We start from the raw sequence: 17,735 nt of genomic DNA, 5'->3' as shown, positions 1-17,735 counted from the left end.
AACCACATTGTCAACATACATACATTGCATATATATGTATACTTTTGATAGTTACTAGCCTAGATATGAGACGTGTGTGGTCCTTGGCACAAACTGACCAGTGGTCAGTTACTATAAGGAGATACAGCGAGTAGATGATGGACTGGACAAAGAGAAATAAAAGACATGTCAATTTGACAATGATTAAAAGGTTCCAGACCGACAACCTCTTGATTTCGGAACCCATGGAAACCGAGGATGAATTCGACAATGTAATATACGAAGTCCTATAATATTTAATGCGTTCTTAAAATGTATAGGTTACTTGTAACTTTTAATTGACGACCTACATTTTGTCAAAGTTATTTCTTAATGTGTATTGTATATCTAATTTTAGCTACACGAGCTATATAAAAACGTGGTGATGGTCCTTATACATGTAGCTTCTAGTCTGAGGACAGCTAACTTTATTGTTTTATGAGATGTATTCGGCTACAGGGAATGGTGATAAAACAGCAATACTAGAATGCAATGGTATATACTTGGTACACGAAAGTTTTAACACCTTGATTTCGGACATTAGTGTCAAAACTATCTAAAATTATTGATTGAAAACATTTCGACCACCTTATTATATTAATTGGACGAAATAAGGTCACAGCAGCAGCGCCTAAACGCACAAGAATAGTTATGGTAAAATAAAAGAGGTGAATACAAGTGTGAATCAGTAATAAAATGGAATACAGGGTTGATAACGTGAATACAGATATGAATAAGTAATAGAGTGGAATACAAGTGTGAATCAGTAATAGAGTGGGAGTGGAGTGCAGGCGTTTTAAAAAGTTATATAATAGAATACAGATGTTTTAATAAGTTATCGAGTAGAATACGGGTGTTAATAAGTTATAGAGTGGAATACGTGTGTGAATAAGTTATAGAATGGAATATAGGTGTGGATAAGTTATAGAATGGAATACAAGTGTGAATCAGTAATAGAGTCGAATGCAGACGTTTTAAAAAGTTATATAATAGAATACAGTATTTGTAAGAGTGGAATACGTGTGTGAATAAGTTATAGGGTAGAACATAGGTGTGAATAAGTTATAGAGTGGAATACAGGTGTGAATAAGTTATACAGTGACATACAGGTGTGATTAAGGAATCGAGTAGAATAAATGTAAAAAAAAAGTAATAGAATGGAATACAGATGAAACAGTTATAGAGTGGAATACAGGTGTGAATAAGTAATATAATGGAATTCGTGTGTGAACAATTAATTTTTATTTGTTTTCATACTAAATCTAGATTGGCAGATTCTTTTATTTCAAATTCTATGAAGAAAAAATCCGAGAATAGCGCGAAAATCCGATTTCTTCATGACGTCACAATAAAGACGTCGACGTTGCGAATTCACACAGTTTGCAAACAAAATTTCTTTCATACCTCAATGAAGTTAAAAAAATAGTTACATTAATGCTTAAATAAGTAATAGAATGGAATACACGTGAAACAGTTACAAAGTGGAAGACAGGTGTGAATAAGTTATAGAGTAGAATACAGATGTGAATAAGTTATAGAGTTGAATACAGGTGTGAATAAGTTATAGAGTAGAATACAGGTGTGAATAAGTTATAGAGTGGAATTCAGGTGTGAATAAGTTATAGAGTGAAATACAAGTGTGAATAAGTTATAGAGCGGGATACAGGTGTGAATAAGTTAAAGAGTGGAATTCAGCTGTGAATAAGTTATAGAGTGGAATTCAGGTGTGAATAAGTTAAAGAGTGGAATACAGGTGTGAATAAGTTATAGAGTGGAATACAGGTGTGAATAAGTTATAGAGCGGGATACAGGTGTGAATAAGTTATAGAGTGAAATACAAGTGTGAATTGAATAAGTTACAGAGCGGGATACAGGTGTGAATAAGTTATAGAGTGGAATACAGGTGTGAACAAGTTATAGAGTGGAATTCAGGTGTGAATAAGTTAAAGAGTAGAATACAGATGTGAATAAGTTATAGAGTTGAATACAGGTGTGAATAAGTTATAGAGTAGAATACAGGTGTGAATAAGTTATAGAGTGGAATTCAGGTGTGAATAAGTTATAGAGCGGGATACAGGTGTGAATAAGTTAAAGAGTGGAATTCAGGTGTGAATAAGTTATAGAGTGGAATTCAGGTGTGAATAAGTTAAAGAGTGGAATACAGGTGTGAATAAGTTATAGAGTGGAATACAGGTGTGAATAAGTTATAGAGCGGGATACAGGTGTGAATAAGTTATAGAGTGGAATACAGGTGTGAACAAGTTAAAGAGTGGAATTCAGGTGTGAATAAGTTATAGAGTGAAATACAAGTGTGAATAAGTTATAGAGCGGGATACAGGTGTGAATAAGTTATAGAGTGGAATACAGGTGTGAACAAGTTATAGAGTGGAATTCAGGTGTGAATAAGTTAAAGAGTAGAATACAGATGTGAATAAGTTATAGAGTAGAATACAGATGTGAATAAGTTATAGAGTGGAATACAGGTGTGAATAATTTATAGAGTAGAATACAGGTGTGAATAATTTATAGAGTAGAATACAAGTGTGAATAAGTTATAGAGCGGGATACAGGTGTGAATAAGTTAAAGAGTGGAATTCAGGTGTGAATAAGTTATAGAGTGGAATACAGGTGTGAATAAGTTATAGAGCGGGATACAGGTGTGAATAAGCTACATTATGTCTTTAATAATTAAGTCGTTAAGATACCTAAGGTTGGCCCATAAAGATAACTGTCGTTGATTCCATTGAAGTTTATTAACCAGCTTACCTTCATCCGTTACCTTGGTTATAACTTATATCTAGCCTTTGGGGTTCACATCATGAATGATTGCCATGGACAATGTTCTCTTGGTCATTAACGGTAATATATAAGGTGAATCGTCCGTTTGTACCTCGGGACACTAGCCTCAGCACTAGACGTCTTCTCCAAGGTCAAGGACAATGCTACTATAATGTTGATAGCTTACATACCAATATAATCACCTTGGTAACAGTAAATGGTTAACCTTCCCATCACCCTCGATATTTCAGTGGTAACTATTACTGTCGTTATAAGAATGATAATAACATTGTATATCGACGATGAATTCCTGTGTGTTTTAAAGACATTTCAGTATGTGATTTCATGAGACAAAAGTAACCAAACAAGTTATAGTTTACTAATATTTGGACCTATCCTAGTGTCCATAGATGATTCTTTTGCGTTTTATGATACAAAAAAGAAGATTGAAAATAACCTATACGTAATCAAATATTGTATGACTTACTGTCAGTAATCATTTCCGTGATAGCTAGACTATGGTGGCAGAAATGCCAAAATGCAAAGCGAAAAAGCCAAAAAAATGAGAAGCGAAAATCCTTTCCATCGCTTTTCGTTTTTTTTTTTTTTTTTTTTTTTTCTTTCGCATTTTCGTGTAGGAAGAAACGCGATAAAGCGAAAAAGCAAACGTTGAGTTTTAGCTTTTTCGCGTTTTCCCCCACGCTAAAGGGTGAAAATGAAACAAATCAGCCACCATACTAAACGGGACATTATTTATGTGTTGAAGCTATGACGAGTAATATTTGAAAAGCTAGAATTAAACACAGCCCTGTATGATAATTAAGGATGGGAGGTCAGTTAGACAGACGTCAAACAATAAATTTTACTATATCAGCGAATCAGGACGTGACTGTACACACAAAAATACAAAATGTCGTAGCCCGAGGACCTCAAGGTCGCCTTTTTTGAGGTCAAATATTCCTTAAGTTAAAATCTCCATAAGAAAATGTTGCAGACCGTAAGGGTAGGAAACAGTCTTTGAATTAATTGGCTTAGCCAGTCGCGGATGGCGTTACCGAAAGTAACGTCATTTTTTATTGTTATATCTCTCTATATATATTTAAAGGGCCACTACCTTTCCGGAGCAAAATTTAAAGGTTTCTTAAAAACATTAATAACAAAAGAAAATATATATCGATGGCTTAAGATGAGGTTACAACACCAAACATATGCAAGATTTCCTGTCTAATGTACGATAACAGTGGAGATTCATTTCGCTGTTTTGCCGTCTGGCGCAGTGATAGTCAACTACCACGCGGCATTTAGGACGACGGCGGGAAACATAAAACGACCCGCGTTATGAAAATTAACATTTTATTTATTCTAATTAAACAGTTCTGAAGGTGATGATAAGTGTGCTAGTAAACGTATAGTTAATAACTTCTGCGACTCTATAAAATTGTTGATCTCGTTTTACATTCCTATTTCAAAAATTAAAAGCCGTTTCGGAAAGGTAGTGGCCCTTTAAAGGGACAATTCAGTCTAAGAGAACATTAAAATTTGTATATATATATCAGATAAAACAAGTTCTAATGGCAATTAGATCAGTCAGTTTTACTGTGATATGCCTGAAACGCCTATGGTGGTGACATGTGTGTGAAATATTCAAACTTGCTCGCTGTCCGCCATTACACACTGTGGTCGAACTTCTTGTATGCCGAACCCTGTCCCTTGTTCGTAAAGTAATGCAACACAACTTTTGGCTAGAACTGCTCAAATCGCTCTGACAGTAGTGTGTTTACCTTATTAGGTGAATTGTCTTGCCTAAAAATCATTTTATCACCTTCTCAGTGGTTATGTAGTTCATTTGTTTAACGTGCGTGACTTTGGCTCGGATATGGGTACAGAGTTAATATTGTTCCTGCTTAAAGCGAATAGTCGGGCAAGTGACTGTAAAATCGGTAAAAATGGTATTAATATATCCGGTATAATTTCTTATGAATTAGAAAAATAAAACTTTCCGTCAAAATCGCTGTACATGCGAAGAAAATAATAATATCTATGGGAATCCTTAAAGTCCTCCCGGACGGCTAAGAGTGCAGTTCAATCTTAACGCATGCGCAACACCCACCACTCTCCGTAGTAAACCAAAATGTTTCCGCCAAAACAACCAACTGACTCACCTAAAATGCGAAAGGAAAGGCAATGGAGCAGCGACAATCCCAACAACTGACTCGGTAAACATTACGACGCACGGAGAGTGTTAATACAACTTGTTATAGTGAAGAGAACAGTTCAAACGAGCACGCGGCTCCGGACCGCTACTGTACGTACCTAGGCCTACTACGTACCCGGTACTCCCTGCTCAGCTGATTGTGAGTGAGTCTTCGTATTTTGATCATTATGTAAATAGTCCCTAGCAGTATTTTTTCATAAATGAGTGGTCACATATGGTCACATGTTTCATACCTGTTCCCCAATCGCGTAAAACGTAACCTTGGGGTAAATAGCGGTTCTTTAGTGGGGCCTCTTTAGGGGTAATGAATGCCCTGTATGCTACCGATCAATTCATACAGTTCTGATGTATATATTTATAGATTTTTAATTTGTAAATTTTTGTTCTGTACATGTTCTGGTAGTGTTATACACATACATTGTATATAGGATTTACATTGTAGGTTAATTGGTAAAATTGTATTGTATATGTTCTGATATACACATATACATATGTACAAAATGTACATGTAGGTTTTAGCTTGTTCTTTAGATATATTTGGAGGACACATACAATATTATTTCTGGTCATAATAATAGTGTTTGTATATTTATTACAACTGTACCTGGTTCATGTATATATGACAAACTTTACAGAGTTGAAATGTACTGCAGCCATGTATCATTTATAATTATTCTGAATTTTTGTTGGAACTATAGATAATGAATTTTGTATCTTTTTTGAAACAATATTTGATTCTATCAAATGCATCAGTGACACATTCACAACTTATAAAATGTTTTCTCTAAAATAAAAAAACCCTGTAGAATGAACCTACATTTATTCATTTATATATATTTGAAATTGATCATTTCAATTTTTGTCATATTCAACAGATATAAAAAATTGCTGGTTCTTTTTTTCAGGCACTATGCATGCATAGTGACATGAATACAGAAAGTTCATCCCTTGGACCTGTATACAAGTGTATGTATACATATACATACAATTAGCATCATATGAAGACTGAAGAATGTTGATTTGAGTGCTCTTGAAAGTAAACTTTTCCAATATGGACCTAGAAGATCATGAACAGAACATTTAAACAGTATTAATTTATTAAATGTTCCTTTCAACTGTAATCATTAAATAAAATTATGATGCAATACTTTTTCATTGTTTAACTTTGTAGAAATATTTGTTTATATTAGTCCTCTAGATCCAGTGATTATAATTCTTGCATCCATAGCAATATAGATAACATTGTCTTAGGATTTCTAAATTCTACTTTACAAGAGAGTAGACTCAACATATAAATAAAACCATAAAACTAGCAAGTTATCTGAAATGTTAAAAATCTTTTTGTCTGAACCAAATTTCACATTTATTGTCTATGTGTAACTTGTACATAGACCATTTATGTATTAATACTGTAGTAACAGTGATTACAAACACATAGACTAAAATGTAGTATGTAGTACTATGTACATCTGTCTTTGATTTGAGTTCTAAACAAAAAAGTGGTACCTATTGGGAAGTTGTGACTTGGGCGGAGGGTGAAATACAGAAGAAATAGCTACACATGGAAAAAAGAAAGATATACAGTACCATATGGATTCAAAGTTGCTCCAAAATCAATGAGACTAAATAACCAAAAAAAGCCATGTAAACCCCAAAATATGCAATGACCAGATCAATGATAAAGCACCCTTCCACTTCCAGTTATCTGTAGCTATTTCTTCTATATTTCAACCCCCCACTCAAGTTACAACTTCCCAACGTCATGATTCTTCTGTCTTTTAGCCCCCCCCCCCCCCCCCCCCCCCACCCCCCAACACACACATACCTGATTGATTGTCATGTTATTTCAGGTTCCTATTCAGGTATTATTCCTAAAAACCAAAAAGGGTATACACACTGTGTACTCTCAAAGGAGGGAAACCACTTCATTCAAAAATGGAATTTACAATTTCATCTTAATTTTGAAATTTTCAATTTAATTATTAATTACTGGACTATTAAAACAGTATAGAACCCCTCGGCTACAGACAAAGTACTGTGGTACACATTTCTCTTAATTAATTACTTTTCTTCAACTCAATCATCTTTTTCTCCAGAGCACAAAAAAGAACAGGAAACAACAGAAAAGGAAAGTAACATACATGTAGGCCTATATGTTTTCTGGAAATATATATGATGTGTTAATTCTCACAGCATAGGCCTACATGAATTTGAAGAATTAAATATTATCAATGTTTGAGAGAATTTCCTAGTTGTAATTCTATAGCAGCTACATGGAATGTACGTTTACATATATACATTGTACGATACATATACATCATAAAAGTTTCTTTCCTTCCAGCTGGACATTCATGTCATCTCTCTCCAGAACTCAAATATTGTTTACAAAAAAAAACCAACCAGAGACATAGATAATTTAATTAAATCTCTGCAAAAAACTACACGAATAATTGAACACATATATTGTACTTGTAAGATATCTATGTATGAGCTAATTTATTTTCACATCTTTGACAGCTACATGCACGGACGTTCTATGGAACGTTTTCGTCTGGTTTTAAATGGGAAATTATGTTACGATTATTTGTATTTAACCTTCATGATTCGGTTGATGTAAAATACGACGAATGCTATGCTGCAATAATTGCCCCTTGCCGGGGCCCCATCTCTGCATCGGCCGAATATTTGTGTCGATTTCCATGTACAAGATGCTTTTATCGAAAAATGCTTACAAAGCATTGTCATTAATGTAAGAATACTTCATTTGCATCAAATGTATCATCTCAAAACAACAATTTGCATACCGCATTAGTGGTTTATCACACGAAACGAAACCGACACGACTGAGAAACACATGTCCATGTTGACATTTCCACGCAGCCTCGTTTTCAAAGAGTTTGGAGAATTTATATTTAGAACTGTGCTAAATTTACACGGGGCTTCCCCAAAATTTCAATGGTCAAAACTGGACACCGTAAGCAGAACTTGACCATCATTATGGTATACAATGACTTTTGGAAGGCCAAAGAACGCATTTAGACTGGTTTCCTTTGCCCGACTATTCACTTTAATCGTATTGATCAACGATTTGATATTTCAACGATATTAATTAAAATACTTAACAATGTCGTGGAATTTGTCAATGTTTTACGTTATATGTTTCATAAGAAATGTAGAACAATACATTTATGCTATATTTTGCTTGTTGGTTATGTAAAAGAATTTGCCTGAGTGAATTGTCTCTTTAAGCATTGATGTTACTCTTTTTTAACTTCATAGGAGTATGAAAGAAATTTTGTTTGCAAACTGTGTGAATCCGCGTAGCGGATAAAAAAATTTCATAACCCTATGAAGTTAAAAAATAGTTACATCAATGCTTATAATTAATTTTTCAGACTACTTGATAGCATAAAATCCGTTTAAACGTACGATTCTATTGATTTTCCAATGGATTATTTTTTTCTAAATCAATACGCAACGTCGACGTCTCTATTGTGACGTCATGGTTATGTCGGACTTTCGCGCCATTCCCGGTTTTTTACTACATAGTATATGAAGAAAAAGAATCTGCCAATCAGAGAGTTGGATTTAGTATATATATGAAAACAAATAAAAATTAATTATATAACCCAAAAGTCAAAGAAAGTTAATTTATTTTACTAAACTGAAGATTTTTCTCCTAACCACAGGACTATTAGAACTAGTTATATATTTGTACAGTATATTTTTTGGACCTCCCCCCCCCCCATTGTTTTCTAAAAGTTAAAGAAACTGATAATATGTTTTTGTTTATAAAAACACTCAATATAATTTTACAACACAGAAGCTGATAATTGTACCCAGGATATACCAATGTGATGTTCTTGTGAGGTTCGCAGATGTAGATCACATCTAAAATATTTTTTAAAATACATGAATAAGTTTATTTTTAAACATGTGTTAATACACCTGAGCATCCGTCAGTTGAAACATTTTTACATTAAAGTGTGCAGGCCCCCAGGAGATTTACTTGTCAATATGCTGTACCTTATCAGGGTTACAATCTATAGAGCATTAACTTAGAGCGTCTATTATGCAAACACGTCATTTACAAATTTCATATGTATAAATGAGTTATCAGTTTAACAAAGAACGTTGCAATTGGTTGCAAACCCAATAAAACGGCTGCTGGTTTTTATTCCCACACATAAACCATATGTCATTAGTCTGTGTGCTTTTCAAATATATATATTATACTTTAAAAACAGCTACCATCTACAGAAAAGGCGTTGTACCGAGAAATAAATTTGCTGATGCAATGCCGGGTTTTCAAAACAGGCAGTCATAAGTAAATGAATTTAATGACATTTTATCAAGTTGGTATTAAAAACGTTAAAGTTGATTTTATTTTAGAAACAGGCCTACTTTGTCAGACAAACAGTAATATTACACTACGCCATGTGCATAGACAATAAACTACACCCGGCCCAGTTTTACAGATAGTCATACACGCCAGTGATTTACACACAACTAAACAAATAATCTGAAGATTTATAACACATTTACTGCATAATGTCGTGGTTTGAATGTGCGAACCTTGCTTTCTTCATACCACCGTAATGATAATAGTCTTGTAATACAAATAGAGTATGTACGAGTAAGCCAAAATATGTAATGTTCACGGTTCAGAATATTGGTTGATTTATAAGGTTTTAATTAATGTCTTATTAACAGCAATAGTCATTTAAGGACGGCCTTCCCTTAAATAAAGACAATAGGCAAACCAGTCGTCCCAGAGCAGAAACTACCACTTATATAGGCTATGATGTATCTATGACAAGTCTTACCCAGACCTTCATCAAAGGGGTGAACCCTCAACTCTAAACCAAAAGTGAGACGGGTGCCAAGGGAGACATTCGGAAAAAAGTAGTTGGAGAAAGGTTCAGAAACATGAATATAGAAATAAGATTATGAAAACTATTGCCTAGAATCATATTTTTGTAGAATACACAGGTACAACAAATGATAGACAGAAGGCTTCAATGGAAAATTACCACAACGATACCACTTAAATATGGTGATTTTTACAGTTCCAGCCATCCAGTTGAGTAGATCTAACCAGATTGTATTTATTGTCTGCAATATTCACAGCTAGGCTTACTCTACTTGAAGGAATACTACTGGAGTTACCTCCCCTAGTTTTGATCAGTGAGAGTTCGCACAAGTTGCACATACATTTTTATGTATTCTAAAATGTAGCACGTAGACAACCAATATTTACCAATTTATTACCAGTACATGACTTTATAAAAAAATAGGATTTCATTAAAACCATATCAATACATGTACCAATCTAATTATTGATTTAAAACAATAAAACAATGTATGATTGAATTTCTTTTATTATTTCCACATAGGATATGAAGTCGGTCACTATGGTAAAGTGATAGACATCCTGATAAAAATGGCACATGATTATAATGACATTCCTGATACAATTTATCCTTGTAAAATACATGTTACATGTAAAACAAATGTTACTAAAAGACTTATTTTTTATATGAAAACTCCTATAAGAATAATCTTTCTTTAATTCAACATTTGTGTCTTTGACTTTTCTTATTAATTATCAAAGTATATGATTTTAATCATACTAAACATCATGTGTATAATGATACATCATGTGTATAATGATCTTTAATCTGAATCAATCACTGGTATCTTTTAATATTGAATTTGATTTAATTCTAATGAATGGAAAATTTTCTTATACAGCAATATGAAATTATGAATATTTTTTGCTCAACTAGGTGTCTAACTTCTAATTTACACCAATGGTTTCACATTGAAACTGATGACACTGGCAAAACAATAAAAAAAATGATGGATATTTGAAAAATGAAAATGATTTTTATGGGAATGATAAGGTTCTATTTGAAATCAATTTCTTCTCTTAAAATGAATTCCATGCTTTTATAAAAATATATATATATTTATCAAAACTTTACATATATAATACAGTTTTATACAAAAAACAAACTATCTCCCTTTTATCCAAAATGAAAAATAACGGCAGGAAGCTGCATTAAATTGATAAGATGACAAATTAAGATATTCTAATCTACCAGAGTTACTTTCCTTCATTTTGAGTAGCAAACTCAATAATATTGTAGAACCTAAAGGTTTTCAAGCTTAAGTTTTAAGAGGTACAAGTTCTTTTTAAAAGCCAAAAAATAGCATCTTAATGGCCATAGCTTTTGTTTAACTAAATTTGGAGACAATCAAAAGATAATATTGAGAAAGGCAGCAATTTAGAAAAAAAATCTTCATCTTTATTTTTAAAAATTAGAATAAGTAGTAACAATAGACATGTTTGTATCAAATATAATTACAAAACAAACGTTGTAATGACCGTACAAAAATGTACAAAAATGGATGAATATATACAGATGTGAACTATGTACATAATGGAATGTGTCTGAATATTTCATGCTTATGTTTTTCCCGAATCCTTATATCAACTTTGAACGGAGTTGGTTGAAATTTGAAAAGAGGACCAAATATGTATAATTTTAATGGGAATACTTCTGGGAAGGACAGTTTTGTATATTGTTTTAATTCATCAATTCATTTACTAATAGGAGCCCAAAGGGTTAAGGAAAATATTGCATAGAACTAAGAAATATATACAATTCAATATTTCCAATATTTTTTTTCTTATTTTCTTTCAAATTTCATCACCATGTATATAAGAATATATGCTTAAACACATTTTCTTGCCATGGAAGACACAATATATTTAAATATTTTTTTATGGTTGTATGTTTCAGTCTTAACCTGAATGCATACAAATTTGACAATTGCTTTCAATTTTTCAAATTTCCAAAATACATATCAATGGTATAATTCATCCGAAAAGTTACTTGAAAATGAACTTGGCTTTTTGATTATGCTTTGCCAGTTTATAAAAACTTAGAAATGAATACAGTCACTAGCACAGCGAGGATGGATACAGGCAGGATTTGGACCGAAAGTCCTCGCGCGGAGTTACAGCCATTCCAATCGTTACAGAAACAGTACTGTATGTTAGGATCCTCCACCGTCAGCGGACTACTACCGGAATTTTTCCTCGCGGGTAGGCAGTAACCATGTCGTCTGAGGCCGGGCATCTGTAGTCTGTGTTTGGTGGTCTTCAGTAAGTTGTTTTCACACTCTCTGATAATGGTATGGTCAGCTACAAAATCAAAAGTTTCAATTGTAGAATTCAATTTCAAAGATATTCATTAACCTGTCTATAAAGACCACCCAAAGGACAAAGAAAAATAGTCTTAGGAACTTAATAGCCAAATGTCTTTATACACTTGTAAAAATTTGTTAACCCAAGAAAGCAGTTATGTCTTATTAAACAGTTAGTCTTTATGCGAAGATGGTTGCTAAGCTAAAGTAGGTTCACTGTCATTGACTCAATTATATATATATGGATAAGACAAATATCTCTAACTTATTTGTCAGATTGTAATACTGAATATGCTGATATAAAACAGATACTGTAGATAAAGGATAATCTAACCTTGTGTTGTGACTATGGGTTCATTAGTAAAATATTTTTCTGTATACAATTTTGTTAATTCAGAGTCTGATTATGATAACTTAATCTAGTTTATGTACGAGTACTTAAAAGAAGAATTTTTCAAATTTCAAAAACTCTATACCGGTAATAAATTGTCATGTCTATCAAAGTAGATAAGAAATGTCTCTCAGGATAAAACTATTATCACTTGTACAATTAAAATACCAAGGAATAAAAATGGATTAATAAATAATCCTTGAGGCAAACCAGTGATTAAGGGACTTGACTAGATGAGTCCTGGACTCATGATTTTCCTGTAGGTTTTTTGAGGACCCAGAGTTGTATTTCTTTGTACTTGGACTCATCATAATATAAAAATTAGTCTTCTGGGCTAGCTTTAAAAAAAATCTAATGTATATTCAGTGTTTTTTTTCACTTACTATTTTCAACAGCCCATGCTTTTTGAATTGGGAAAATAACTCGGAATTTGGAAGAAATTGGGAAAAATTTCAGGGGTGTAAAAAAATATTCAAAACTACTTGCTCCGGGCAAGTAGAGCCCAATAATTACCTTGCAATTGCCCAAAATTAAATCCCATTGCCCCCCAAAAATACCATATTTTTATCGCAGTACTGCCCAGTGGGCACATAACGTCCAGACAACATTTTGGCAACGTTTTATTTAGGTTGCGACGTCGGGGACATTCTGACAATGTTGTGAGAACGTTTTTCTCCAAACGTCCTCACGACATTAGCACTTGACGTCCTGAGAATGTTTTTATATGGTTAGGAAAAAAACTTTGACAATAATTTAATATATTTCAAAAAGTATTATTGTTGGAAACAACTTTTAAAGGAAGCGAATGAATCTATTCAAATAATGATACATACAAGTAGGCCTTATATTTTTTTCAATAATTATTAACTAATAAAAAAATAATTAATCATTTTTTGTACTTTTAAATAGTTTTATTTTTTTAATTACAGATACTATAGGTATTAATTGAATAGATGAAAACAAAACAAAAAGTATAATTATAAATACCAAGTTTACATATCGATTATTACGTTAAATATGTAAACTACCGAGTTATGATAAAAGAGTTGTGTTTTTAAAGTTTATTCGCTAGGGGTCGGTATTAACTGTTTAAAACAAAAAATTAAAATCATTAGAATAAAGTGTCTTTTTATACCAATAAATTGTGATTTTATCTATATGACATTTTACATATTTTCCCCGCACACTACAGAAACTAGGAGTGGAAACTCGTAAAGATTTGTTTGGTGCGCGGTTATTTTCACTTCCGGTTCTTTGTTCATTCAAACTTTGTGTACACACGTGCTTCACACCGATAACATTTCTTAGCCTCGACAGCATCCAAACAGGATATATAACTTCCAGATATCGACAGATATTTCAAGGTAAGTCTTTGTTGATTCGTATACAAACTTGTTTTTAAAAGAATGTGTTTATTATATTATATCGCGGTAAGTTATTTTATCTATATGTGTAGTCAGTATTTTGAGTATGTATACACATATACATTAACTTATACAAATTCCCTGATGTGCCTGTATCCTATTTGTGTTTTTATTTATGTAATAACGTACCGGCACATGAAAAATATATCGTCTAAATCATTATATAGATGTTTAATGTTTTATTCTGTTTTCTTTTACAGATGAGAATGCTTATATAAGTACACACGGAAGTACGTGAAATGGCTCCTACACAAACAGTCTAGGTGGAAGTTGTTGCACCTATTTCATGCAGGATGAACAGAAGACATTAAAATATTATATAAACACTATATTTTGTTGTTATTGTACTTCAAAATACTAGAATAATGAAAATAAACAATGTAACATACAAACGTTGTGAAAACATTAAATGAAAACATTCGGCGGACGTTGTCAAAAAACGTTCCCCAAACTTTCATTTGCAACCTTTTTGCAACCTAAATGCAACGTTGCGATCGGACCTAATAAAAACGTCCTCCGGATGTTGTGTGCCCACTGGGTGTACTTACTAGAAAATTGAAAATCAAAAACTTTAGAATTTTCTAATAAACATTTCTGATGCTATTTCACAAGATATTTTCCTTCTATAATTAGAAGAAAACTAAAACTATTAATTTTCAGCACTATCTGCTTTTTAAAAACTTTTTTTTCGTTTCACTTTTACATTTTTTCTAACTTCCTGAATTCCGGAAACCGGATTCCAGTTCCATTATTAGATCCCAAGTGCTACGTACATCCTACCTTGAACAGAGATCGTTTTACCACAGGAGTTTGACGTTCTGTCAATAATACATAGTATATATATATATATATATATAATACCCCTATATACATTGTACTTTATAAAAACAGTAAAATGTTTTTATATAGTATATAGGGGTATTATATATATATATATACTATGTATTATTGACAGAACGTCAAACTCCTGTGGTTTTACACAGAAAAACTCCTTGATTATGTCGAAAAAAATAATAATTAGACAACTTAAAATGTAAGTTAACTCTGGAAACATTGTTATATAACTTAAAAGCAGTTAACTATTATTTAATCAGCTTGAATGTCTGTAAAACGTCTCCGAACTGAAGGTGCACCTAGCGACCTAGTTTATGCTCTTTCGATTTTGTTTTCATTTTGTGAAATAAAAATTGTTTCTAATCCCAAATTATTTGCTTTAGTAATGAAGACTATATTTCCACACTTTAGTAATGAAAATCTGTTACAAATTATCAACACAAAGTCACTGAATTTGATCAGTTTTTATTGGGAAATTTGACTTCAAAATTGGGAAAATAAGGCAACCTCAAGTTTCCAGGTATTGAACAGCAATATTTGAAGGGTATATTTTTTTCCAAAGTTCCTACATGGGTGCCATTGTAACAGAGCGCATGATTTGATATAATCACAATCACTACCTCTGCCAGGGTTTAAATTCAGGACCTTTTGGTTACTAGGCAGACGCTCAACTGATCGAGCTGAAGAGAAGTTCTCTCTAGCTGAGCACTATATTGCAACTATTTTTCACCAAGGTTAGATATGTTCCAAAATTATAGAATATAAGTAATAGATCTTTGGCAAAGTGACCCTTAATAAGTTATATCCAATGACTTTCGGCAGTCATATAACAGACTAGAAAGGAAATAAGGTATCAGGTATTCAATCCCTGATTCCTAACGGGTAAGGTGTTATATAACTTACATCCCACTTTTTCTATGACCTTGACACAGAATCGCGAGTCTCCACAATCTTTCCATGGAAACATCCACCACTGAAGGTCGTCACCACATCCTCCCATAGCACTGTAACAGCGGTGACACATGATGGCGTCCACTGTAACCAAAAATAGGAATAATTAAGTCTTATTATTGAATAGTAATGGAATAATGTATCTGGGCCATTTTGAGGTGCATAGATGGAAAGGTTCGATATTAACAAAACCTGAGGTTAGTGAAACACCATCAAATAAAAGTACATGTAGCTGTAACATATGACTACAAATACATAGACAAATTTGTTATAAGTTTCTCTCATTACCAAAATGATGAAGCTCATTTCTCATGCAAACTTTTAGTTTAATTAAAGTTTAAAGTCCTATTAATAGCAAGGGTCAATTCTACTCCAATAATGTTAGAGGTATAGCACGACGAGAAACTTTTGGAACATTACGTCGTGTCTAACCTCTAACTTCTGATAGGCCATTTACCCGATGCTGAGGGTAACATTTTCAAAGTTTGGATTGTGACAATATAAAACGTTTAAATCATATTTAAATCATCATCAATGTCAAATACCTACCTCTTTTTCATAAATCAACAAGTATTTTGACAAAATCAGCCGTAAAATCCATCTAAAACAAATATTTACATCTCCTAACGTAAACTTTCATGACCCAGACAAAACTTCATGATGAAAGCGATCCGGCCGGTAAATAGAAAAAACGAATTGCAAAGTCCCCAAAACATTTGATCTGACTTTACTTTTACTTGCATTCTGCACACTTGAAATCACGTTCCGTTTTTTGTAGTTACCAGCCGTCATATTTAAAACTAGGTCAATATGTTACGGAAGGGATTCATCATATCTAATCCGCTAAAATACTATTTTATGAGGCCTCAAGTTATGGTTTTCCGAGATAAATGGGATAATTAATACCTAAACTGTAAGTACACATCAATGTTATCACTGTTAGAGCAAGAAATATTAATATTATTGCACTTTTCCTTCCACTTTCATCTGACTTCTGAAGCTGGATCAAAGAAATAGGCCTTCGGAAATGAGAGTCGACGGTCAGCAAAATAACGTCCGATAAAAAAACGGCTGACCAGTCGACTCTCATATTATGGGAGTAGGGTCGATTCATCAACCCTAGACCTGTGGTCATTGTCTCATTGACGCAGCAACATTTATTTTGATGCACAAGTTTTGTTCGCAGTGATACCATTAATCAATATTAGACTTGAAATAATGTTTCAAAACTCACTTGTATGTGACAATAAAACAGTGAATAGTTTTCATTTTCATTTAGTTTAGAATTTTTGAAAAATATTACTGATGATATTCAAGGGTTCTATTCAAGAGGAGAAAGTCACAATTCCATCGGAGTTCTTATCATAATCAGTTAATATGTATACAACATTAAAGTGTATTGAGACTGTATTAAGGTAGACCAAGGACTTTAAATATGATCTGACTTACATCTCTGATGTAGACTTTCTCCATATTTTCATTATTTTGATAGCCCTGTGTACAATTTGCTGAGACATTCTATGCAATAGTAACTACAAATATATCAAATTTACCTGTCTGAAAAGAATAAATTTTGAGTTGTATGTATATATAATGCTGTTAAATATCAATTGTAAGCTTGGGGATATGTTCACAGACCATGGTGTTTACCAATATGATGGTCGCCATTATGGATATATCGTTTCCGCATTTTTGAAATAGCGTCCACCGTGGTAATTGGTTTAATGAAGCTAAATAAGGTATTGGACAAATTATTATAAAACATATACCTCCATTGTGCACTAAAACAGCCGACAACAATAGCAGGATGAAATTCCAACCCATCTTTCAACGTTTTCTCTGCTCACTTCATAATATACAATACAACCGGAAGGGTGATTTCTCAGGTGCGTCACTATCTACCTGCGCA

The 17,735-nt window shown here is 32.9% G+C and overlaps 1 protein-coding gene and 1 long non-coding RNA gene across 3 annotated transcripts; one reads left to right on the top strand and one right to left on the bottom strand.

Annotated features, from left to right (window-relative positions):
• The first annotated feature begins 4,703 nt into the window (after positions 1-4,703).
• On the top strand, positions 4,704-6,156 carry LOC138329429 (uncharacterized). Of its 2 annotated transcripts, none has more exons than XR_011209452.1 (2): positions 4,704-5,150; positions 5,917-6,156. It is a non-coding gene; the product is annotated as an uncharacterized lncRNA (long non-coding RNA). The 2 variants fall into 2 exon arrangements; XR_011209453.1 differs by having other exon boundaries at positions 4,704-5,154.
• Positions 6,157-10,374: 4,218 nt separating this feature from the next.
• On the bottom strand, positions 10,375-17,735 carry LOC138329428 (UPAR/Ly6 domain-containing protein crim-like). The gene is made up of 3 exons (XM_069276424.1): positions 17,596-17,735; positions 15,779-15,910; positions 10,375-12,224 (listed from the first exon to the last, which is right to left on the bottom strand). Exons 1-3 carry the CDS (start codon positions 17,648-17,650, stop codon positions 11,953-11,955), a joined length of 459 nt encoding a protein of 152 aa, XP_069132525.1. The 5' UTR covers positions 17,651-17,735; the 3' UTR covers positions 10,375-11,952.

The sequence above is a fragment of the Argopecten irradians genome, chromosome 8 (assembly GCF_041381155.1).
Source record: "Argopecten irradians isolate NY chromosome 8, Ai_NY, whole genome shotgun sequence".
NCBI lineage: Eukaryota > Metazoa > Mollusca > Bivalvia > Pectinida > Pectinidae > Argopecten > Argopecten irradians.
Note: the sequence above shows the minus strand (reverse complement) of the source record. Positions and strands in the feature narration are given on the sequence as shown.

Coding starts and splice junctions, on each gene's coding strand:
- LOC138329428 (XM_069276424.1), bottom strand. CDS start 17,650: ATGGGTTGGAATTTCATCCTGCTATTGTTGTCGGCTGTTTTAGTGCAC. Junction 15,911..17,595: donor TGTTTTAGTGCACAATGGAG/GTATATGTTTTA, acceptor TTTTGGTTACAG/TGGACGCCATCATGTGTCAC. Junction 12,225..15,778: donor GGTCATAGAAAAAGTGGGAT/GTAAGTTATATA, acceptor TTGATTTTGTAG/CTGACCATACCATTATCAGA.